The sequence below is a fragment of the Lissotriton vulgaris genome, chromosome 9 (genome assembly GCF_964263255.1).
Source record: "Lissotriton vulgaris chromosome 9, aLisVul1.2, whole genome shotgun sequence".
NCBI lineage: Eukaryota > Metazoa > Chordata > Amphibia > Caudata > Salamandridae > Lissotriton > Lissotriton vulgaris.
Window position 1 is genome coordinate 864,817,683 of NC_141697.1, and position 26,155 is coordinate 864,843,837.

At 43.2% G+C, this 26,155-nt stretch overlaps 1 protein-coding gene across 1 annotated transcript in view; it reads right to left on the reverse strand.

Annotated features, from left to right (window-relative positions):
- The window catches only part of LOC147692382 (cytochrome P450 2G1-like), a 691,661-nt gene that overhangs the window by 137,650 nt on the left and 527,856 nt on the right, over positions 1–26,155 (reverse strand). The window contains exon 8 of the mRNA XM_086938608.1: positions 6,589–6,730. Coding sequence (XP_086794734.1) covers positions 6,589–6,730 — 142 coding nt within the window. The remainder of the gene's footprint in view (positions 1–6,588; positions 6,731–26,155) is intronic.

Consider the following 26,155-nt stretch of genomic DNA (forward strand, 5'->3'; position numbering starts at 1 on the left):
AGATTTTTATTATATAATATTTATTCTTGTTACAGGGAACTCGAGTGGAGGCTCACTTTTTTAATTATAAGGACTTTAAATGACACATGGCCATCCACCTTGAGTTGTTAAAAAAAACTTGGCAACCAGAGTACACCGGTAGGGTACAAAAACGATGCAGCAGGGCATCATAGAATTCCTCTATCTGCTTCGATGTGGCTGATGGGTCACAAAATGTGGTTTTCCTTTTGACTTGAGTCAGAATAGACTCTGAAGGTGATGACGTTCGGGAGAGAGACTGAGAGGCATAATGATGTCCTCCAGAGTTCTCTGGAGTTTGAAAGTGGCAGGAGGGTTTGAGTCCCACTTGGTCTTCTTGCGGTTCCTTTTTGATTTATCTGATTACTTTGACCAGGACAATGATCTGCCATGGACACAACTTTGGGTGCTGGACCAGGATATCCCTTTTGACCTAGAAAAATCACTGTGTGGAGTGTTTTGCATTGACTGGGTACCCAGTTCAGGTTGTAAGTAGCCATGATGTCTTTAATCAGTCTTTTACTACCAAAAAGCAGACTATTCCGGAATATTGCGAATGTACTGTAGAAAAGAAGGGGTAGGCTTTGGAATCCAGGATGCACTATCTCCCTGGATTAATCTGGTCTAAGACCTTATTTAGCACTTGGAGAAAATGAATACTCTGTCAAAACCTGACAAATTGCAAGTACCTTAGGCTAAAATGAACTTGTAATAGAGAGGATGGGATATATTTCCTGTTTTGTTAGAGTAGTCTGCCCTCATAACTCTAAATAAGGCCCTAAGCTATCAGTAGTGAGGCGATGATCTTTCTCACTTTCACATGCAAGGATGTCCCTCTGTATTAGTAGTATTTTTGGTTGGACATTAAAAGCAATTAAGCTGCAGTGGTATTGTATCGAGATAATGACTAATGAATTTACCGAATTTCATTGTAAAGGACAGGATTTTTCTCATTGGGCCCACATAGTAAACATGTATATAATGTACTGATCTCTATTTTCATTCTGATCACTATCCACTGCCCCACTGCATCAGATTTGTTGTAAATGATTTGATATTTAGCATTAAAAATCACAGTAGCTGTTCCTTTGACAGTAGTACCCCATGAACTATCATAACATTCTGTAGCTCCTAATCTCGGAAATACTAATCTAGCCTTCTGAACCACACTTGTTTCCTGGTACGCATTAAATTAAATCATTCTATTTTAATCCTCTTTTTTTGCTTTTGAACTTTATCCCCTTTACGTTTAAAGTGATAGCCTGTTTTGAAACATTTAGGAATGTGAAGATCAGCTTCATGTACTGGTTCTATTGTCTCCTGACCATTTTCTTTTGCTTTCTTCGCTCTAACCTGATTGCCCTCGAACACCTATTTTTTTTGTCCTCTCAAACCCCATTTGCCTTTACCTTCCTTTAAGATGCTAGACACTTCACTTCCTCAGGGGAACTATCTTGCCATTAGAAGAAACCCCTCCCTCCCTCATCCTATTAGATGTCTGGACGTGTATCCAGAAAACATGACTATCCCTTCCTGACATCTCCCCTTCAAAGAACACATTCGAGTTTGTGCATAAGTTTGTGCATAAGTGTGTGCATAAGTTTGTGCATAGGTTGGAATCATCAGCCTGATTCATGTACAATCCGTTTTGCGTGTCCCTAATAGCGAATCATAGCGACTCGCTATTGAGGACACGCAAAACGGCATTCATGTAGGAATTGCTAATAAAATAGCGATTCCTACATGTTCTTTATTTGCGAGTAGCAATTTGCTACTCGCAAATGAGATAGCGACTGAAAGGGTGCCAGGGGTGTCCAAAGGACGCCCTGTAGCACCCCTAAAATGCACATTTGGACAGGTGTTGCGCACACACATGTCCAAAGGACATGTGTGTGTGCAACATGCAACTTAGAAAAATGCTTTTAAAAGCATTTTTCTGAGTTTCTGCTATTTACCGACAGGTCTGACCTCTCGGTAAATAGCGGCCCCAAAAGTGCTAAATCGCAATTTCAGGATGTGTCATGAATAGCATTTGAGGAATCTCTAATAGAGATTCCTTAAATGCTATTCCTCGCATATTTGCGACTTCTTAAATAGCGATTTTTGCATTTGGTATCATGAATACCAAATGCAAAAATCGCACTCGCAAAGGGCCAGATTCTCAGAATCTGGCCCTTTTGCGAGCGCTATTGCCTACATGAATCAGGCTGCATGTCAATTCTTGAGGCCCATTTGGTGACATAAGTATTACAAGGTTTTAAGCCATGAAATAAATTGCTGGGCTCATTAACATCTACAAATTCTAAATGGACTCATGGCAATTAATTGTTAGATTGGATTTCAATATTACGGGAATAGAAATTCCTTGAAATTCTGAGATTGAAGTATATAGTAAACATAATCTTTTAGCAGTCTCCCAAGCCTGGTCAGGGAATATTGAAAAAAGAAAATGCATGCTTGGTTGCAAATGATGCTTTTTTATCCAGGCATTGCTGAGGAGCAGTTACTTCATTTTATGGTCATGAAAATAAGTGATGTTGGGCTTGGGTTTACGTCCTGATTTAGGCACATTTTTAGGCACCCTCATAAATGAGGTGTTGTACTAGATATTTTCTAAATATTTGCCTATATTTTCCTCCAGTAAATCACTGACCCAGATCATTGTATCTGAGGCTCGTGCCTCTGTCAATTCAGGTACCCCGATTGTCCTTTGGCTGAAATGTCACAGGTCTATTTTCAAGGTCCTCAAACTTGAAAGTTAGAGTTTTCATTTGTAGTTCAAATTTGGTTGCTTGCTCCTCTGATCGTGGTACTCTAGAAACGAATTCCAGGACATGTTTCCATAAATGAAGCCAAATCACTTTTTTGACCAGTGCTTCCATAGTGGATTCTTTCTCAATTTGAGACCTTTTTTTTACACCCTTAATTTCCTTTAAGTTGCTTTTAAATGTAACTTTAGTGGATTGGGTGATGAGTGAGATTATTCTGGTCATAATTCCTAGAACTACCTGCTTTACCAGGGTACCTAGCTCATCAGTCTGGTCTTGCTTAGGAATGAGTTGTACTATAGTATTGAGTACTGAGTCAAGAAGGCTAAATCTGTTAGAGCTTGGCACTTCTATGAGTTGGTGGCTAGTTGTGCCTGCACCTCCAGAATACAGTGAGCGTATAGCACCTGACCAGGGATCACCAGTCTCAGTACCTTATCATTAGGTATTGGCTGCTCACTGAGGAAGGGGACTTGCCTTTCATTGTATATAGGGTATCACAGGTGGTCTCCGATGTGTCCATGTTTTTCTGATAGGGCTTTTAGGGAAGCCTACTTCAAATGTTCCTGTGCTTTTCATTACAGAATGTTTTTTTTTATTCCTCTTCCAGGTTTCCTATGTATGTGAAAGCCTCAGAGACTGCCCAGGAGGTTTGTTGTGGAGAAAAGCTAGATGTGGAGGACTCTAATTGGGTTCCACTGTAGATGCCCAGTTTATGCTCAACAGGAGGCATTTGATTGTTCTTACTATTATTTTCTTGCGCTTAATACTTTACAACATATGTTTCTTTGGTAAAATACCTGTTTCTTTTGTCACTTGTGTGAGGTCATGTTACGCATTCATAATGCCTCTGCTACAGGCTGAATCTCCTATAAAGCCTTTTGGACTGGAGCTATCCTGACCAAAGCACTGACTGTTTGGGATGGTGGAAGGGATTTTTTTGTCTAGCCCCCTGGTGGGTTTACATTTTGCTCTAGTTGACCCCTGCCACATTTGCTTCACTGCTCTAGACCCTTTTGCTGTTGCAGAAGATCTGTTAAGTAAATTAATAGGTCCTTTACTGATTATGTCTTTTACTAATTTAGTATCCATGATATGTGATTAAAGTGGGAAGCACTGAGAAAAACTGCTGGTGCAGGACAATGTTTTATAGCTACTGACGGTTAGTAGCGATGTTTAAATGAGCCGGAAATTAGGCTAGTCCCATTCTGTTAATACATTTTTTAGTAAAGCATCCACATTCTCATATTTTTTTTTGTGTATTTATTAGTTAATACAATGTTATATGGCCCTATGGTGACTGTTTTGTTTGTTATTTTACAACTGTGGGACCAATCAGGACACTTGTTTTGTTTTTAGTTATATAACCGGAGGGACATTTCACAATAAAAATGTACAACTTTAGATGCACTGGTGATTTTTCTTAGGACCCACTACAACCACACACTTTGGTGGTGTTTGAAACAGTGTTGATTTGTGTAAGCTACTGATCATTTAGCATAACAATGTGAAGAGATATTCATGCATGTTAAAAGCAGGCAAATAGTGAAGGAAGTGAAATATGTCTGTGTTGAATTTAGATGAGCACATGTTATTTTTTAATGTATGTTTACTTTTGAAATTTAAAAGGTTGATTGATATCATTCATACTATGTTTTTGTTTGCAAGTTTGCTTTTATTATATAGGTCCTGATGAAGCCCATGAAGAGTGAAATTGATTCAGCTAAATATTTACGTGTACATAATGGGAAATGTAAGGAATTTTGATAAACCATAAACTGCAGGTCCATCAACAGGAAGTGCAGGTGCCACCTAAATCCTAATTTCCTACTTCCTCACACATGCTCCTTCATCCTCACATTCTTTCGCACCTTCACATAATTTTTTTATGAGTTTCATACTCTTGGCATTCTTTAGATCAGTAAGATGCTTCATAAAAGCTGCTGTATGACCTGCATTCTGAATTGCTGAAGGTATTTAGAACCAGACAAATTAGTTTGTGAGTGTGTGAATCCAGCAAGTCTGAGTGAAATTCCTGTCAGTCTTTGTGTTTTTTGATCCTTGTTGTGTGACAGTACAGAGGAGTGGTAAACGTGTGAACAGATGTGGTAATTCTGTCTTTGGTTTTGTTTTTGAACATGATTTCCTAACAGTGTAGCTTTCTATCCCCAGGAGGGATCTGAAATAATAAGGTATATAAGTATTCACATATGTAACAATTTCAAATGCAAAACATGAGTTGACCTATCAGGCTATTTGCATATGTAAATATCCTAATTAATGCATTGTAAATCCCATGAAATTGGCAATTTAAGCATGCACTGAGATATAAAATTAGACAAGCTTTATAATCTCATAAAAACATTTGTATGAGGCTCGTAGCGAATTATACCGAATAAAAGCAAAGAGAAGGTTGGAGAGTTTACTACAGATAGTTTTCATAATGAAAGATAATTATTTCTTCCCAGGCAAAAAATCATTTAAACCCCACTAACTGGGCATTCTGCTATGAACATTTGTGAAGGGGGATTGTCATTAAACACACATATGCATTTGATAGTGTGAGTGGGTAGTGAAAAACTGCACATTTTAGAGCCCTGTTTTAAAGGAATTGAAAACTTCAGTCAGGGGCCCACTCCTCTGTGGGAGATTGAGGTCACTGATCTAAAACCAAGAACCACATTTAAGTATTTTCAATGTTCCTCTGCCTGATATATATGTGCACAACAAAGGAGCACAACAAACTGTGTATGTAATAATTGTATATGTTATTACTGATTTTTCTAAGCATTGCACACACTGTTGGCACCAGCTCTGGATCCTATTTATGTTAATAATTGTGGTTACTGAATAAAAGAGCAAAATAGATCTGTGCTAAAAAAAATGTACTTGCAACGGAGTCTAAATTAGGCTCCGTGGGCCAAATATACTAAGGGGCAGGATGCCAAAAGTGGTCACAAATTGTGCAATAACTTTTTGCAGCCCTTCCCTGATTTTGAGATACAATGTTTTCATAATAGGTGTACACATATCCTTTTGCAGGGATTGCTGAATGACTTGCTCAATGAATAATAATTAGGTAGGTCACTATTTATGAATTCATGTGACTGGTTGCAAACACTGGGATGATGGCAAGCTAGGAACAACAGGACAACATACCTGAGTATGTATTCCCAAATTGGAAACTTTTTTCTTAAGCAGCCCATGTTCCTTAAAGGAACAGGTGCTGCTCTAAAACAAAACAAATTTCCCATTTGCAAAAACTTTGGATTGGTGGGATAACAGGCACCGGTTCATAATAGGGAAGGTGCCTGAAGGGGACATCAGGGGTTGGCAGTTCATCAACGGTCTGCAACCACAATTGTGGTAACACATTATTGATACATTCAATAGCAAATCACAAGAAGACGGGGACATCCCATTCATGCTCTTTCGTAACTGCAATTTGGCCTGAGTTCCAAAGCCCAGTCTTCCACTCAGCAAAATGAGTCAAATACATTCCTAAAACCCATTTTGCGGTCACAAACCCTGTGACTTTGCGAACTGCAGGATTTGTGATTTTAAAATGGCTTTGTATATCTGGAGCCATAGTTGATGTTGAAACCAACTACTCCAGCCTTTACCTTGAGATGTTTGCAAAACACAATAGAAGAGAATACAACTGCTCCCTACTACATAGAAATTGTAGAAGAGGCCATGTACTATGACTGAGGAAGTAACAGTATAAAGAAATGGCAAATGAAGTTGGGTGAAGGGGAGAGAGGAGGGAGAGAAGTAACCGTCTCAGCATAGAGTGTCATACCACATGAAAGAGGCATTAAGGCATCAACTGTTTTGAAGCTTCCATTCTCATCCAGGAAGTGTCCAGGGTTGAATTTTTTGGGGTCAGGAAAATATTTAGGATCATTCAAGGAAGTTGTCAGCATTCCAAACACATTCGTTCCCTGCAAAGCAAATAAGAATTTCAATCAATCAATCAAATTTCGCTTTATTCGAGGTAAAAAACTCATAAAAGCATAAATACAGACATGACATTGTTACTGCTCGATGGTTACAGTAGCCACTTTGGCAGTTCTATTAAAAACAGAGTTTATCATTAATATAAAAAAGCATTTTGATCGATTAAATTTAAAATGCACATAAAACACTGGTATGTTAAAAACATTATTATACAAGATGGAAATTCAGACAACACCCAGAGCAAGATATCATTCAGTGGAAAGAAATTCATTTCTGATGGTCCACATCCAGCCCAAAACCTTTGCAACAGCGAATTTGATGACTGGCAGGCTACTGGTGGAAATTAATCTTAATGCCACCCTACTATCCCTAGTGCCTAACAACTTGCATTTAGTAAGAAATCATAAATATAATGTCTAATTACAGCTTGTTCAATCAACAGTTAGGGAGCAAGAACTGAAGAATGTCAATACATTTCAGCAAGAGTACAAAATATTGGACAGGAATGGCTAAAACTCATTGACATTGAGGCTTAGACTGAAGGTGTCAAAGCAAATGTCCTTTTTTTGTATGGAGGATAAGGCTCAGGAGCAATATTTTTTATGTCAAAACAAGAGAACATACAATGAGCAAACAGAATTCAAAACATGTAAAGTATTGGTATATCTAAGAAAGATCAGCTAAGTTGTGAATACAGCTTTTTCTATGCATTTATACAAACTTATATGCATGAGGAAATTGGTTATTAATTTTTCAGGGGGTACCCATAACAAGTAAATAAATCCACGCTGGAATAAAAACAGAATCCATATTCAATCCCTGACATGAGCGGCAGGCAATCATCAAAGAAGTGTGTGTTAAGTTTAAGCAGTATAAACAATTTTAATGTAATGAATAAAACACAATAAAACTCCCAAACCAATTTGGCAAAATTGAGAAACATGTAATGAGCTAAAAGACACCAAGATCTTAAGTTGGTTGAGGGGTACAATAGATATAAATGTTTAAATGTTTAAAGCATAAAGATCCTAGAACATAGTGATGTGACAATCAAAGGCATTACTCTTGGTTGGCTGGTTCTTAAACAAGATTTCAGGCTGACCGCAATGAAACAGAGCTTGGATATGCCAATAAGGTCATCCTGGTCAATGTTTTTGCCTTTTTGGACTTAATCTCTGAAAAGTAAATCAAAATGTTGCATCATGGCAAGACCCCAGACTGTAGCTTGCAAGAGATCCCTCCCTCTGAAACTACTGCTTTTGGCTGCACAAGCACCAGGTGGAATAAATATGAGTTTGTAGCCACAGAGGCTACTCTGTGTGTCAGGTACATTTACTACCAAGCCCCGGTCCAGAATTTACCTTCGAACCTATTCACTTTTCGGATATCAAAGTACTCCAATGGGGCAAATTGGTAACTGTAGCTGAGCAGGGCTCCATGAGTCTGGATACGTTCGCTGTGAAGGCCTGCTGAACCACTTTTCAACACTGCCAAAAGATCTGGGAAGGATGAACACAGTTTTGTTGCCGGCTTTTGGTGCACACTCCCAGGGAAAGACTCAGGACCTTATCTCAATGCTCCAGGGGAGGAAAAATGAGTCCCAACTTTTTCAAAGCATTGAAAAAGTTCCTCCCTGTCAGCCCTGCAACCCCAAGCACCTCATGGTAGGCTTCTGGGCACCATGTCTCTCTCAAGGCAGGGATCTTGCATGGTCCACCCTTCTATGGTCAATTAGCGCTTTCCGTGAATTAGGATCCCTTCTGCTTTTTGTTTCCCTGTAGTAGGCAAAGAAGAAGGCAGCCACTTGACACTTGGAATCAATCCCAGTCTCTAGGAGATATTGGGTTTTAGGAGTCCTTGAGTTCCTAAGTCCTCAGTGAGCACTCTTCTTCCAGCAGGAATCAGGAGGCTTCTTCCAGCAGGGCCTTCTTCTTCAAGTGGCGTCTTCTCAGGAGTTGGTAATAGGAGTGCCAAATTTATGCTGTGTGCTAACCAGTGATAGCAGAAGTTCTACCACCAAATCCTAACTGTTTTCTCACAGTTGCTGACGTTCCTTTCTAGAATACTTATTTTCTTTACTAAACTCTAAAATAACCCAGGAGCCCTTGTTTCAACATGGAAGAATCCAGCTGCCTAGTTGCAGACCAGTCTTCAACCCATCAGCTAGTTCCCTATATAGATGAATTATCCTCTCACCTGACATGGTCAAAACTGGTTCGCTTCTCCACTGTGACTAAGCCCTTCTTGACATCCCCTAATCAAACGAGATAGTGCAAAAGCAGCTCTTTGTTCTCCAAGCTGTTCCTCTCCACTCCCAGATACCTTACCTTTGATAAATGGTTAACATTTAACAACCATTTGCTCTACCTGAGCTCCTAGGCAGGCAATTGTCCTGTTCGCCAGAGTGATTAACTCTCACAGTCAAGGATGTGTGTCTAACCTCTGGGAATGTGAAGAGCGGCAGAACTGGTTTTAACACGGCTGTGGCTTAGGCAGCATAAAATTCAGTTTTACAAATTACTTTTCAAAATTCTCATTTCACCTTTAAATACGTTTTTGGGGGGTGTGGTCATGATGGCGGTGAGGTAGGACGTGTTTCTCTGAGCTCCTGCTCGCCGTCTGCCAAAATTAGCTTCTTCCAGCAGTCACCGGGGCTGAGTGTTTACCTATCGCCTGCCGGGCACGTCTGAGCCCCCCCCGGTGCCGGCTATCGGTGGCAGACTGCCCTGAAATGCTTATACTGGCATCAGACGGAGGGCGAGGCCCGACTCCCGAAAGACACGCCGCAGCCTCACCTCAGGGGCGGTGCCGAATGAGGGCTGTCGAGTCCAGCTTCGACTGCGGAGGCCAGCGGGGCGCGACCTGCTCGAGATGTGGGTCGCATGCCACCAGCTTCAGAGGGGAACGCCGACTGCCCGGCATCCCCATCCGAAGCAGCCTGAGATGCCAAGACCGTGTCGGCGCTGGAGAGAAGCGGCAGTGAAGAGCCACGGTGAGGCAGCGCGGGACTGCCGTGACTACAGCGGAGCGCAAGGGGCACCCCTTTCCCCTGGCCGCAGACCCAGAACCAGAGTGGGGTTGGCAGCAGTTCGCCACTCCTATGCACCAAGTGGTAAGCGGAGAGCGGCATAACTGGCAGATGGCCGTCGGCGAAGCAGGAGCGGCGTATCAGTGGTGGAGTGTCACGCGGTCCATGAGACACGGCGGCCTCATGACTGACAATTGAAGGGGCGCAGAGCTGCGGGCACACCTAGCACTACAGACGGTGCTGGGAAGTAGCATTACGGCCGATGAGTGTGGCTCCCCTGGATTCTCCGTCCTGCTGCCTCCCTGCATGGCTGGCGCGACGGGCCTTGGGCCGCCATTTTGAAGCGGGGCAACTAAACACCACAGGCCCATAGAGAAGGGGCGCAGGACACTGGACCGATGGGTGCTACAGCAAGGAACTTTAACATATTGGTGCATCCAGTTGGTGGTGATGGAGCGGGGACCGAGCCACGGCAGATTGAGAGGTGCAGTGAGCCTGCAATTAACAGTGGAACAGGACGTCTTGCCGGGCCCACATAGCGGTGAGCTGCGAAGGGGTGCCTGAGACGAGGGGCCTGAGGGCTATGACCGATCTACTAAACTAGCGTGGGACCCCATGAGGCCTGGGTCTGAGATAGGCTGCAGCGGACTTTGATGATTGGTGGTGACCAGGCAGCCATTGGGTAAACAGAGCTGCGCATTCTCGCCGGGTGGCCCCCCCGCAGACGTCCCTGGGCCACGACTGGTACCTGCTGGTCCCGGGACGAGGATCACTGGGTAAGCACCTACCAACGAGACAACTAAGCCCCACGAGCGCGGAAGGAAGGTTTAAACACATCGGCGGAGCGCAGGGCGCTGGTCGGTGGTCTCCCCGCACTGCTGCGCTCCTGATTATGTCATCGTCCACGACAAGGAAAACAAAGGCCCAAATGGACATATTTGGCAGAGCACTCCCCGGACTTTGTGCGACGGCAGTCACACCTAAAATGGCATCCTTGCAGGCAGCTCCTGGTACGAGCAATGAGCCCATTACCAAGGCCTTTATGGAGTCACTCTTCAACACCCTCAGGGCGGACATACAGACTGTAAAAACAGAATTAACGGCCGAAATCAAGGAGATACGCAGAGATGTTGATGGGGTAGGGGAGACAGTAGCCACATTGAAAGACAGGAGTGATGCGACCATGACCGAAGTCGCCATGTTGCAGCAGGAAATCAAGATCAGCACCTGGACACCCAAGTATACCTCGAAGACCTAGAAAACAGGTCGCGCAGACACAACATCCGAATTCGGGGTGTCAAGGCCACAGATGACACCGCGGACCTCTTCGCATTCACCGAGGGCCTCTTCCGCCACATCCTAGCGGCTCCAGATGACTTGGCCATTGTGCTAGACAGGGCGTAACGTGTTGGCCCACCTCGTGCGCCTAACCCCCCCCGGTGGACATTTTGGTGTGCCTACAGGAGTTCAAGACCAACGAGACTATCCTCTCAAAAGCAAAATTTCTCCACCCTATCTCTTACAAGGGACACACCTCGGTGCTCTACCAAGATCTGGCCCTAATTAACTTGCAACGCCGTTGCCAATTCCGCCCTGTGACGGAGCACCTACGACAGCAGGGTATCCAATACTCTTGGGGACACCCGATCAGGCTTATATTTTGCTTCAATGGCAAATTGCATCAGATGCACTCCCTTATTGACTCCTATCGACTTCTGGACCTAGCACTCCCGAGCGAGGATGAGGACACCCAGAGTGACACCTCAGGGTCCAAGACCGCACCCTCAGGGTGGCAACCCCAGAGACGATGCAGGCGGTTTCGGAAGCCAGATAAGGCGGACATTGCCAAGAATCAGCAGGAGGTCCTAGCTTCGGCTACAGAGGCCGTGGCTGGGGCGGACCAGGCAGCTGAGGGATGAATCAACGCTCTGCGGCTCGGCTCTGGCTTCTTGACCGGCGGGGGATGGCAAGGGGAGGCAATGTCCCTTCTGTTGGTCACGTTACAAACCCACTATGATGATCTCCTGGTCTTCCCGGGATGTTGGACATTCTTTTTGGACATATCCTTTTTTCTTGTTTCCCTTCCCCTTGTTACTGTTTGTATTTTCTATGGGACTATGCCTCATCCGGGGTTTTGGTTTAGGGTATGGGTTCCCCGGTCCACCTTTTTTTTTGTTGTTGTCAGTTTTGCTCTCCCCCAATATCGGCGTAATATTGGTGTCTCGCTGACACTTACTCCTCCTCTCAGGTCACACCGCACACTGCGCTCCACCCATTATACCATCTTTAGATGACACGTGTTCTTCTTAAAATTCTCAAGCTTAATGTACGGGATCTGAATAACCCAGTCAAGCGAAGGCCGATCCTTAACTACCCTGAGCATTCCAAGGCGGACATATGTCTGCTACAAGAGACGCACCTCCTCTCTAAAGACCACCACAGGCTAAAATCCCGAGCATTCCCGACACAGCTATTCTCCGCTAATACCTCTAAAAGAGCTGGAGTGGCCATTCTAGTCTTCCGCTCCTTTCAGGGCAGGGTCCTTCAGAAGGAGGATGAGATTAAGGGCCATCTACTTACCTATCAATTTTCACTAGGTGGAGTGACATTTGTGGTGGGGTCCATTTATGCGCATAATGATTGACAGCTCAAGTTCCTCCTTCGAGCTCTCGGAGAGGTAGCCGCTACTGCGGATCATCACCTGCTACTGGGGGGTGGGACCTCAATATTGTATTTGACAATGACATGGACCGATCCTGTCAAAGGACTCATCAGGCAGGGGTACTCACATCCCGGGACAGGCCCACCTTCAGGAGCTGGGATTATTCGTTCTCTGGCGCCACCTACACCCCCGCACTAGTAGCTACACATTCTACTCCGGGGCACGCAAAACATATGCACGTCTAGACAGCTTCTCTCTCGGATCACTCCCCGGTCTTGGCCTCCTTCCTCCTGCCAACCTCGACGCGGCCTCAGCGACATTGGCGATTGCGAGATACGTTGCTACATCACACTTCCATGGTGGAACAAGTCCAGAAGGCCATCACAGACTTTCTTGATCTCAATGCTAATGCTGACACCTCACCAGCCACACAGTGGGGATCACTGAAGGCAGTTCTACGGGGAGTATTTATAGCCATATCTGCAGCCGATAACACAGAGAGGGAACAAAAACGAGTTGAACTCACGCGGTGAGTTTCTGAGCTGGAACAGATGCACCAACGCACTGGTGCTTCCCAGGTTCGGCGTCAAATGTGCACAGAACGTAAACACTTAGCTGCCCTTGACCAAGACAAGGCCAAATACGCTGCTCTCCGGCTTCGTCATTCCTATTATGTGGGAGGAGATAGATGTGGCCGCTTATTAGCAAATAAATTGCGGGAAGTTAGGCAGCGACAGGGGGTCCACGAGATCCGGACATCGGGGGCGGGGTTGGTAACTAAGGATGCGATCAAAGCAGAGACGTTCCAGGGTTACTACGCAGTTCTTTATGCTGGGGATCCTCTAGATAATCAGGCCAGCACTGAATACATAGCTAAAGCTCATATGCCCTCTCTGACGCAGTCCCAGGCTGAGCATCTTGATAGGGCGATTCAGAAGGAAGAGGTCATCTCCGCAATATCCCGCCTTACCAGGCCCAGACGGATACTCAGCTGCCTTTTATAAGATGTTTTGTCATCAGCTAGCGCTGATACTGGCGCACCTGTTTAATACCTTTGATCAGGAGTGAGCCATCCCCGGGGACATGCTAGAGGCAGCAATAGTGGTTATCCCTAAGCCAGGGAAGGATGCGACGGCTTGCAGGGCATACCGGCCTATTTCTCTCTAAATATAGACATCAAGATATACACAAGCATTATTGCAGCTCACCTTGCTCCGTACATGGCCCAGCAGGCTTTATCCCGCAAAGGCAGACCAGTGACAACACTAAACGCATCCTCCACCTGATTGAGAAGGCATCCAGCACTCAGGGAGAATATATGCTTCTGGCCATCGATGCGGAGAAGGCCTTTGACAGGGTGCACTAGCCTTATCTAGAAATGGTCCCAACGGCGGCTGGTTTTGGCGAGAAGCTACGAATGAGGATCTTAAACTGCTATCACTCCCCCTGGGCAACAGTCCGTGTGAATGGTCACACATCCTCTCGGTTCCCCATTGGGAAGGGCACAAGGCAGGGGTGCCCATTGTCACCCCTCCTCTTTGCATTTTATATGTAACCATTAGCGCTCAGAATCCGGCAGCATCCTCTCGTAACAGGGATTACGGTTGGGGGAGGTACCCACACCATTAGCCTCTACGCGGACTATATTCTCTTTTCTCTCTCCAACCCAATTACAGCAATGCGCGCCCTTTTTGTTGAATTACACGGCTTTGCTCTGGGGTCGGGCTTTAAGATTAACATGGACAAGTCCATAGCCCTAGACATCTCCCTCTTGTTGCATACTCTTGCCCATCTGCAGGAGGAACACCAGGTGACATGGGCGTCGACAGCGGTCCCCTATTTGGGAAGCCAGCTGGCTCCTACTATCCCCGCCACGGCAGAGATTAACTATTCCAACCTACGCAAACATATCCATGCAGTACTCAATGGTTGGCAACGCTGCACCCTGTCCTCGCTAGGCCGGATCGCAGCTGTGTAGATGGCTGTCCTCCTCCAAATTCTGTACCTCTTTCAGACCCTTCCCCTTTGACCTTCACAGGGCTGGATCCAAGAAACACAAGCGGACCTATCGCGCTTTATCTGGCACGGTCGTAAGCCTATTATCTGCCATCAATTTGCGGCTCTACCGCCGGAGAAAGTAGGGGTGGGAATTCCCGACATTCAGCTCTATTTCCATGCAACCCAGCTCAGGTATCTAGTGGAGTGGCAACGCCTGGAATCCGAAAAACATTGGCTCATTCCAGGATCAGGCGGTGGCAGGTAGGCCATTACAAGGGGTACCCTTCCTCAATAGAGGGGGGGGGGTCGACGCGTTTTGAATCTCTGCTTGAATAAGCAGAGATTCGAAACGCCTCGACCCCCCCCCTTCTCCTCATTAATTCAGATTTAATCTATTTTTGCGACCAACTTCTTTTTTTCAGAAAATTTGTAAAATATAAACATAGTGTGTGGTCGTATATGCAAAAAGATATGTTAAACCTGGCACGTTTTCATTTATATGTATAGGCCCATTTTAGATTAGAGCAGAGATTCTGCAATAGGCCCTATCTGAAAGAATTTGAATGTAAATTGAGGTTTCTCATTAGCCTCACTACTTTTATATGTTGTCTATTGTCTAATTGTTGTCTAAAAGCGTCATTTCTTATATTGTATTGGTGAATGGTGTTTTGTGGATTGATACCCCTATTGTCTTTGGTTTAATGTTTTTTGTGTTGAAATGAACCTTTAAACACATGTTGAACACTAGATGAGTTTACAGCAAATACTCATTCGAAATTAACTTTTTTCGTTCAGATTGACTCGTTTATTTTGTTCCATGAGAAAGTAAAAAGAAAAAGAAAACAAAAAATTAATGAAATATTTTTCAAAAGATTCAAAACTGAAATAGTTGTCTTTGGGTTGAGTAATTTTTCGCTCAACATCCTGTTAAATAAGTAAAAGCAGCGCACAGTACTGGCAAATTCCGTGTTCAGTCTGTATCTGGCACAGCCTTACTGTGCTTTTGCCAAAACCCTCTTTGCTACACAGTACGTTAGCGGGCGCAGGCTCGCGAGGTTTTCCAATCACAATAGTTGTGATAAAATAAGAAATCTTCCCCTACAGTGACCTAATTTTGCCCCCCCCCTTTGTGTTACCCCGATTTATGTCTCTTTTTATTATTTTTGTCTAGTTCATATTGATTTGTATGAATGTATATATGTCTGAATGGATTGCAATTTTTGAATGAAGTGTTATAGGACCTAGTCAGCACACCACCATTGACTAAACTTCCTTATAATGTCACAGGAACAAACATTCGCTTACAGTGAAGAACACATAAAGAACTTATTGAGAGACCCTCCTCAGTTCGGATCAGCCACTTTAAGTAGTAGTGCTCAAACAAACAACGAATCAGACAAGCTAATACGCATAAAGAAAAAACAAATCCGTACAGACTTACATGGCCATTACCTTCTTCAACACCTCAGATCTGGCACAATACCATCTGGCCTTATTGTAAAAAACATACCGGTGATTTTCACAGAGGACGCTATTTATAAGAAAGGTTTCAGTTACATCGAAACGAAATGCAGTAGAGACCTTATGGTGCTAACTATAGAAACAGCACAGAGATTATCGAAACTCCAACTAGAAGAAATAGAAGCCCTTGAAACCGAAATAAAAGCAAACCCTTTGATCCAGGACTCAAAAAGTCGACTTGATAAAGTTGAAAAGGAGATTCTTGAATTCAAAGATTTCACAGTACAGCAAAAGGAAAGCAATTTCGACCGAGATAAACGGAACTTCACCTACGAAAAAACATATCCTTATCTTCAACAAGATTTTTATTCGTGCCCTGAGTCACGTCGTTTCCTCACGGACAATCAAGGACGATCACACACAAAATACTTGACCTTTTCAGACACCTCATCGTCATCAGCAGGTAGTGAGTCTGATCAAGGTAATTCGCGTCCTCAATTTACACGGAGAGGCGGGTGTCAAAATCAAAATCAATACCAACAACGATTTCGCTCTAACTACCAACAAGCGAATTTACAACAACAACAACAACCTTTTTTAGAACAGGACCAACAAAAAACCAGAGGCAAAACAAGATTCCAACAACCTTGGGAAATGTCAACAAGGCGACAAAACTACAAGAACTGAATAAAACGTCTATTTACAACCTTTCAAATAAACAACTTACTCCAAGTGAAATAAGTGCGCTTCAAAAAGGACTCACCTTTGTACCATCCAAAGCTATCGACTTCGTGAGGCTCAAATTAGAGTTCATTGAATTTTGTCGTAAGATACGTTTAATCATTTTTTTCGCAGAAAAAGAAATGGGTCCACAAACAGAGACTACTGGATTAAGGAACAAATCTAATTTCACTCCACCCATTCACAAACTACCCAAGGAGGTTTTATACTTCGAAAAAACAGTGTTATCTGCTATTGCCTCTCATGAAAAAAGGAATAAAGGATTTGTTTCACCAAATTTATCTCGTGAACAGAAACAAGCATTGCTTTCAATCAAAAATGACGCAAGCATTATAGTAAAACAAGCCGATAAAGGCGGAGCTATCGTCATCTGAGGAACAACAGAATACGTGGCAGAGGCCACAAGACAGTTGACTGATGAGCAGTGCTATCGGAAAATCAATTATGACCCACCAAAGGAACTCCAAAACGCATTATCAAACATTTTGACCAGAGGACTGGAACAAGGCTTTTTCGGTAAACAAGAATACAACTATCTTTCCAAAAAACATCCACGGATCCCTCTGTTCTATGTACTCCCCAAGGTACATAAGAACGAGCAAAAGCCACCGGGGAGACCGATCATTTCGGGTTGTGGTTCACTCTTTGAACCTGTTTCTAAGTTTATCGACTTTTTTCTTAAACCTTTTTGCACCCAGGTCAAGTCTTTTCTTCAAGACACAACAGACTTTTTGAATAAATTACATGAACTTCCATTCAATCCAGAACATGACCTTCTAGCTAGTATGGGCATTGTTTCATTATATACCCAAATCCCCCAAGATCAAGCTTTAGAAGTCTTAGAGATATTCCTGAATAAACGAGACATGCCATCTAAAATTCCAACAGAATTCCTTTTGGAGTTAGCAAAAATGGCCCTTACCAAGAACTACTTTAAGTTTAAAGACGACTTCTACTTCCAAATCCAGGGAGTGGCTATGGGGTGCCCTTTTGCCCCTGAGTTGGCTATACTATACATCAGTCAGTATGAGGACACATTTATTTACAACAACAACCCCTTTCTTGAGTGGATTGGTGGTTGGGTCCGATTCATCGACGACGTGTTCTTCACATGGACTGGGAATAAGGAACAGCTGGAACTGTTCCACACATGGCTCAATGAGAGAACAAGAGACATCAAATTTAGTCTTGAGTCATCTAGAACACGCCTCTCTTTCTTAGATGTCGAAATTTACTGCTCAAATGGTCAACTAGTAACAACTTTATATCGGAAGAAATCTGACCGTAACAAGGCTTTGGACTATTCCAGCAATCATCTGAAAAATTTAAAACAAAATTTACCAATAGGGTAATTTCTCCGAATACGGAGAAATTGTACTTTCAAGGATGAATATTAGTCACATGCTAATATTCTGAAAAAGAGACTATTAGATCTTGGATACCCAGCCAAATTGCTGAAACAAGCAATAAAACGAGCGTGGTGGACACCGCGTGAAGAACTTCTTCAAAAGAAAGAGAAGAAACAACTAAACCGGACGGTTTGTGTGTCAACCTATTGTCCTGCATCCAATTTTTTGAAAAAGATAATCCATCAAAACTGGCATTTAGTGAAAGAAATCAACGAACAGTTAAAAGAAGTGCCACTTTTTGCTTTAAAAAAAGATACAAGTATAGCCAATCAGATCGTCAGAGCAGCCGTACCCAAACCCAAGACAATGACTTTACGAGACTATGTAAGCCTACCTCCAATCACAGGCCATCACAAATGCGGCACTTGTCTATGTTGCAATTCAACTGTTGAAGGTGACCTTTTTCAACATGAAGGCGTGTCGTGGAAACATGACCAGTTTACCAACTGCAAAACGCGGAATATAGTGTATGCCATTACTTGTACTTGCAACAAGCTATATATTGGAAAAACGAATCCAGACACAGAATGTCACAACATAAATCTCGTATTAAAAAGAAAGTATTAACAGCTCCACTTGTCCAACACTGGATTGATGAATCTCATGGGGATGATGATTTTAAATGGACAATTATATCTAAAATAGAACCAGATCCACGAGGTGGTGATTTAGAGGCCAAGTTAAGACAGAGAGAAGCGATGCTAATCCTCAAGTTCAACACCACCATTACAGGCCTGAATGAGATGTCCGAACTGTACCATCTATGAGGCAATCTGCACATCCCACTTAGGGCTTTTCAACTCCTAGTTTCTAACTAACTGAGAAAACATCCCTCTTTAGAGGTACAACATTAACTCTTGTTGAGAGGCACCCCCTGATCTTCAAACGAGCCTCTTTTGTAACAGGAGGATTTTGTATACATAGACTTCGTTCGGTTTCAGTTTCGAGCTTAGAACTATAATTCCCATGAGCACGATGGGGAGTTCAGTAGAACAACCATTGTCAATGGAAAAACAAACGCCAACAATTGCCCAATGTATTCATGCACAACAAGCAATATTCGCCCGTCGCGTACACTCATTAACCGTTTGTTTTTTTACTATTAAAACACGAAGTCGCGAAGCATTCTCGCATTAGAGGAATTACAAAATCTAACAGAGACTACATTTCCCATGAACAACTAGCCGACTTCATAATCACTTCCGGATCTATGCGGAACTGAACATGCCAAACTAGACGGCGTTTTCCCTGTGAGCGAGGAGCGAGTGAAGGAGGACAGAGCAACTATCGAAGGTAAATGACGTTTTGCCTGCTCCGCTTAAATGCCCCACTCTACGGTCCTCCGCACGGGCCCCTTCTGCTGTTAACTTTGTAAAGACACCTCGACAACATATCAACAACCTTCCGCACGAATGCCGTCGGTTGTCATTCTTTGAAACACTTTGACTACGTGTGAGCCACCCGCTCATTTGAGTCTTTAACTCAATTAGAACACCAGACTCAATCCCGCCGAAATGTGACTAACCCGTCTTGTGTCCAACACACCATGTTAATCATACACTCGTTTGTATTTTTAGGAGTTGTTTACATATCGATTGAGAAGTCGGGTTAAATTTCCCCACTTGCCCTTCAAACTTACCTTTGGACTATCTTCAACATCAATAATGTAAGTTGCTTACCTTTTGAATTCATTGTGCCCAAAGTGCCTGAACCCTCTTTGTCATAAATGACTGCAACATACTTAGAATGGCCCATTCTTTCTGTTTCAGACCTTATGACTTGAACACTGTTACATGAAAATACAGGTATGACATAAAATTGTGCTGTTCCGTATGCGAGTTGAAGGTCCCTCATGTGTGGTTTCGACTGAGTGTTTGTTTATTTATGTTTTTCAGATCTTGTCTGTTGGTCCTGAAGAGAATCTCTGGATTTAAGCAGAGATTCGAAACGCGTCGACCCCCCCCCTTCTCCTCATTAATTCAGATTTATTCTGTTTTTGCGACCAACTTCTTTTTTTCAGAAAATTTGTAAAATATAAACATAGTGTGTGGTCGTATATGCAAAAAGATATGTTAAACCTGGCACGTTTTCATTTACATGTATAGGCCCATTTTAGATTAGAGCAGAGATTCTGCAATAGGCCCTATCTGAAAGAATTTGAATGTAAATTGAGGTTTCTCATTAGCCTCACTACTTTTATATGTTGTCTATTGTCTAATTGTTGTCTAAAAGCGTCATTTCTTATATTGTATTGGTGAATGGTGTTTTGGGGATTGATACCCCTATTGTCTTTGGTTTAATGTTTTTTGTGTTGAAATGAACCTTTAAACACATGTTGAACACTAGATGAGTTTACTGCAAATACTCATTCGAAATTAACTTTTTGTTTAGATTGACTTGTTTATTTTGTTCCATGAGAAAGTAAAAAGAAAAAGAAAACAAACAAAAAATTAATGAAATAAATTATTTTTAAAAAGATTCAAGACTGAAATAGTTGTCTTTGGGTTGAGTAATTTTTCGCTCAACATCCTGTTAAATAAGTAAAAGCAGCGCACAGTACTGGCAAATTCCTTGTTCATTCTGTATCTGGCACAGCCTTACTGTGCTTTTGCCAAAACCCTCTTTGCTTCCTCAATAGACATTATAGACCTCCAAACCTATATGCCTCACACACCACGAGCACAATACTGGATTCCTGGGACCACACAAACACTTTCCAACAGCACACCACCTTTCCGTCGCCCCTCACTCCGTTGTTCAACAACCCAGAGTTCCATCCTGGCACAGTGGCCTCCGCCTTTATAACATGGCGTTCCTCCTCTTGCAGATCACTGGGACACCTCTTTGACTTGGATGGCATCATTCCCTTTCCACGATTTAGGGAAGATTATGGCCTCCCAGAGTGAGAACGACTGCCATATCTACAGGTCCGGCACTGGGCATTGCACCCCAGTCAGACCACAAGAGCAGCGTCTCCTGACAACATATGTGAAGTGGTTAGTAACACGCACCTCCAAAAAAACTATAATATCTGACATCTATAAAATGCTGCTGAGTGTCAACATGCACACATACAACGCAGGCCGCACAAGTTGGGAGCAAGATCTGGGAAGGACTCACAAAGAGTGGAAGGGAGTTTAACATAGAGCCAGGCACTCAGTGTACCACATGGGCCTCACAGAGATGCTAACTAAGGTTGCCACATATTGGTACTACACCCCTGAACGTATTCATCAATTTGATAAAAGCAGGAGTGATCAATGCTGGAGGGAATGCAGGGAGGCAGGCACACTAGAACACATGCTATGGAGCTGCCAGGTTATACAACCTTACTGGAACCAAGTTCTAGACAAAAGTGGACGCACACTTCGAAACACAGATTCCACGTTTCCCCTCATACGTCCTCCTGGGCCTTCCCAATCCAATGACATATCCCCTCAAATCACGCAAAAGCCGCTTGAATGCTATTGCCCAGGGAGCAGCGACTCAAAATATTTTGACCCACTGGCACTCCACTCAGCCACCGACGCACACTGGTTGGCTCCAGAGACTATGGTCGGTGTTAGGTATAGAGAAACTTACATTGACACTGGCAGACAGGGGGGCTGAGTTTTCTGAGCTTTGGTGACCCTTTCTCACACTACTGGTGTCGGAGTTCCGGGAATTAACCTGCCCACGGTATCTACGACTCCTTCGTCTTCCAGACGCTGCACCCAAAGGACCACGCAACCCCAGACGTTGAGGGCTGACCTTTGTTCCCTGCATTTCCCCTTTTTTCTTTTCCATTTAAGGTGGACGAGGGGGAGGAGGGTGGTTTGGGAGGGGGTTGAGGGTTTTCCTTTCTTTGGGCGATTCTTGATTTGCTTCATGTTTGAGGGCCCGCTCCATGCTTTGTACCTTTGGTAATATTACCTATCGCGACCTGGTGGTCACCCATGTGTAATACTAATGGAGCTGAGTGCCTACTTTCCCCCTTTTGTTTGTTGTAAATCAATAAAAAGATTTAAGCCATAAATACGTTTTGGGAAATTAAATAGGAATTTACTGTTGTAGCCTTTTGCGTGCATTTTCACCTGTGAAGATAGGAAATGACATTTTTTGTGCCCATCTAGTCTTGTTCAGGAAAACGTATAGCAATGCCTGCACAGTTAAATGGATTTAGGGTTTTATTTCATTGTGCCAGCACCCTAAACCAATTATGTAGTGTGCCCTATTGTTATATATTAGCACCCTGCCCTATTAACTAAAGGCATGATTTAGATGTTTGCTGATGGATTACTCTGTCACAACGATGATGGATATCCCGTCAGCTGAAATATAAATCCCATTATAGGCTATAGGACTTATATTTCAGTGGATGGGATGTCATTCACCATTGTTATGGAGTAACCCATCCGCCAACATCTACATCAGACCTAAGATACTAGCCACATTTTAGCAGTGACTTACGCATTCATAAAAATAGACTTTTCCTACATAGCAACAACACTTTTTACCTGTCATGTGTACTGCAGTGCAATACAACTTCAGTCCAGCCAGAATACAGTGGTGCTCATGGCAGGCATATGTTTATGGCATATATGTGGGTGGTTTAAACACATTACAGTTCATATATGACATTTAGCATGCATGCCAGAGTTGCATCTTCTGTGCCATCTGCAATTGTCTTACAGGACAGATAAATGAACCAATTGGGCAACACCAATTTTACTACTACCCTTACCAGGATAGAGCACATGCACTGCAGCATAGATTAGCAGGGTCACAGAGCACACAGTCCCAATACCAAAAAAAATAGAATCCAGGAAGCTAGCTACTGTGCAGAAAAGAAAAAGTTGCTACATCAGGATAACTGGGCATCGTTGAATCCAAGTTGATGGCCTCTTGTTAAGGCTCAGGGGACCCCGCATTTACTTACAATATTTTTCACTGACGTTTGGGACCCTAAACTAACCGGTTTTCATTGTGGGCAGTGGTGGCGTATGTTTAGAGCCTGGACACTTCCTGTTTTGACCCCAGAAACAATGCTGAAACAATCAGGAGTTGCTCCCCCCTCATCCTACTGCCTACAGGGATTGTGGGGAAGCACTTCAGACTGGAGACAAGGAAGGAGAGGAACAAGTCAGTCTGACTGGTAGATCGCTGAGATGGGAGCCCACCAGCTGATTACAACCGCTGTGTTATAGAGCAGTAGGTGGACTTTTCCAGGTGTCCAGAGGAATTGAGTGCAGATGAACCCCCATTTTATGTATATGCACTTCCCTTCAATTATAGATGTTATGCCCACATTTTTTGGGGGCATGAGGAAAGTTACCTGAGTCAAAAAACAAAGGGCCTTTTTCTTTAATTAAAGTAAGGGAACATATACATTGTTACACACCAAGATGGGCGCATATACTGGTATCCAATTTGAAACCAGGGGAATCTCCTTATAATTCTTTGTTGATCTTGAGCTAGGGGGTTAAGAGCCTTCTGGATGAGCGATAAGGGGGAACTACTAAAACTTGTCTGTTGCCTACTACTTAAACTGCCTACGCCCTGAGCAAAGGTACAGTGCCATTTTTTGTTCAGGCATGATTTCAGTTTGTAGATATTTTCACTGTGGATTCTCTTAAGAGATGCCTGGAGACAGGGGACGACTGGAACTGGTGTGCAAGCCATAAAGAGGGATTCCGTTCGCAGTCACCTTTTGCTGCGAATATGTTGAGTACACTTATGCAGCAGCAATGGGTGGTGGCTGATGGAATAGAGCTCCCCAATCCCTGTGGGTCTATTGTGTACTCAAGGTTACTCAGCTCGGGAAGCAACCTTATGGCCATCTGCTGCTTTTTCCAAATGTCTACGGCCCACAGACAAAGTGTGACCAATGTGCCTTGCAACACACTTGCTTAGCAGCAATACTGCGAGCAGACAGAAGGAGACTAAGGAGGTTCTGCTACTTCCTGAATGTGGTCTCCCTTAGGATGCACAAGACATGGATAGACTTTTCATGGTTACCAGATGACCCCTTCTGCACTGGAGGTATTGCATTATTTGGGCTGTGGTGCTCTTCAAGTACTGGATCAGAGATTATGGAGGAAGTCAATGCAAGTTCTGCTTGATGGGTAAACTCTGGGGATGTGGCAGAGCTAGGTTCAACTGACAGTAGGATGCATTTTGGCATTTGGATCCTCTGGATTATTAGCTTTGGAGGTCTGATTCAATAAGGGCAGGAAATACTCAGAAGGTGTACTCGATATCTTCTGATGACAGTTTGGGCCTGATTCTGGTGTGGAACTTTAATATGGGACTGTGAGCTCACTGTGCCCAATGTAAACATAACTAGGATTCTCATGGACTGACAATTGGACGTTGCCTTCTGGAGTATAGGAGGGTGATTTTAATCAAATGCCACTCTCAGTGAACATTCTGGCACTCCAATTCCAAGGAGTGATATCACTGTTGTTGAGGAAAGTTTGACTTTATGAACTTCAGAGACCTTTATGGTTATATACTTTGCTAACTGGAGGGTAAAAGTGCTGTGGCATGTTAGGTGGCTGTCCTATACCCACCTCTGTGCCTGTCCTTAAATATTATGCCCAGGCAGAGAGTAGTTCATAAACTAATGTATGCTTTCCACAGGCTAGCAACAAAGCAGAGGGGGTCAGGTATCGCCTGGGGTGGACACCGATACACTCTCCTTGATGTTACAAGAGGTAACCTCTATCAGTAATAAGATCTCTACATTTGACACAAACATTTCTGACATGGGAACAGACATTGAATCTTTGATGTTAGATCTGACTATTATACATCATAGTATAAACAACACTAACAATAGGCAAGATAAGATGGATCAGGTCTATGTGCAACAATATAATTGAGGTACTGATATTGTCTGGCAGGTAATAAATCTAAGGTTACTGAGTTGGAGAACTGTTCAAAGAAGGACAACATTAGAATACATGGACTCCTTGAGGATCGAGAAGGGACTGATGAGATAAGTTTCCTGCAAATATTTCTCCTAGACATCCTAAAGGATATGTTTGGGGATCGCTTTGAATTCCAGAGACTCACAGGCTCATATCATGGACTACGTCAGTCAGTCAAACACACCAAAGACAATTATTGTATGCTTATTACAGCATCAACAAGACAGAACAATTTCTTAAACTGTTAAAAAATAAGAGTGGCCCATTTACATATAAGGGGCATTGCATTTACATTTCAACATATTTTTCCCATGAAATGATGGTAATGAGGAAAATGTTTTAGTTTTTACAGCCTCATCTCAGGTAGAAAGACATTAGGTATTGATTGTTGCATCCTGGTACAATTATTATCTCTGTAGAGGGGAACACAGGGGAATTTTCGGACCCCGACCAACTGAGTGATTTTTTAGATCTTAGAAAAACTACCACCATGGAGGCCTTACAATCTAAGACAGTGGCATACTACATACCCTTGCCTGAAAGTGTCCCTCACTTCAAAAAGGCATGCAAATCTTTCCCCCACCAGGGAACCAATTGCCTTACGCTTCAATGGCGATCTAACCAGGAGAGACTGGGTAGGGTTATGTTGCACTGTCACTGGAACAGGGTAGAGACAAATCACGTTCCCTGTAAAAGGATTGCTCAGTGGGGACTGTGGAACCATTTGCTAAATAAATGGTCTCTCAGTAAAGGGCGAAATACAAATGTTGACATGCCTATCACAATGACAATCAAGTTGGACCATCCAATTAACTGGAATACTAGATGGGAGGAGAGGTGTAGATGTATTGCTTCTGGGTGGAGATTGACGGAGGTACTTTGCCTACATAGATATACTTAAGTTATGAGGTTATTCCAATGACCGTAGAGGGTGGAACAATTGTTCGTCATAGGGAAGGTAGACGAGATCGGAATACAGTGCTCTCTGTTCTGTTTGTGAGGTACTTTTGGTTCTGTAGTTTCAGTAGATGTGTCACACATGATATTTGTGGATTATTGACATGGAATTGTCTCCACTATTTCAGTGTGATGGATGCAGCATCCAATGGCATCGTCCTCTACAGGGTTGCCCCGAGGTTTATAAATTACTTGGGTGCTTTTTTGTTGAAGATTTTCACAAGCTTTGTTTCAATTGATAT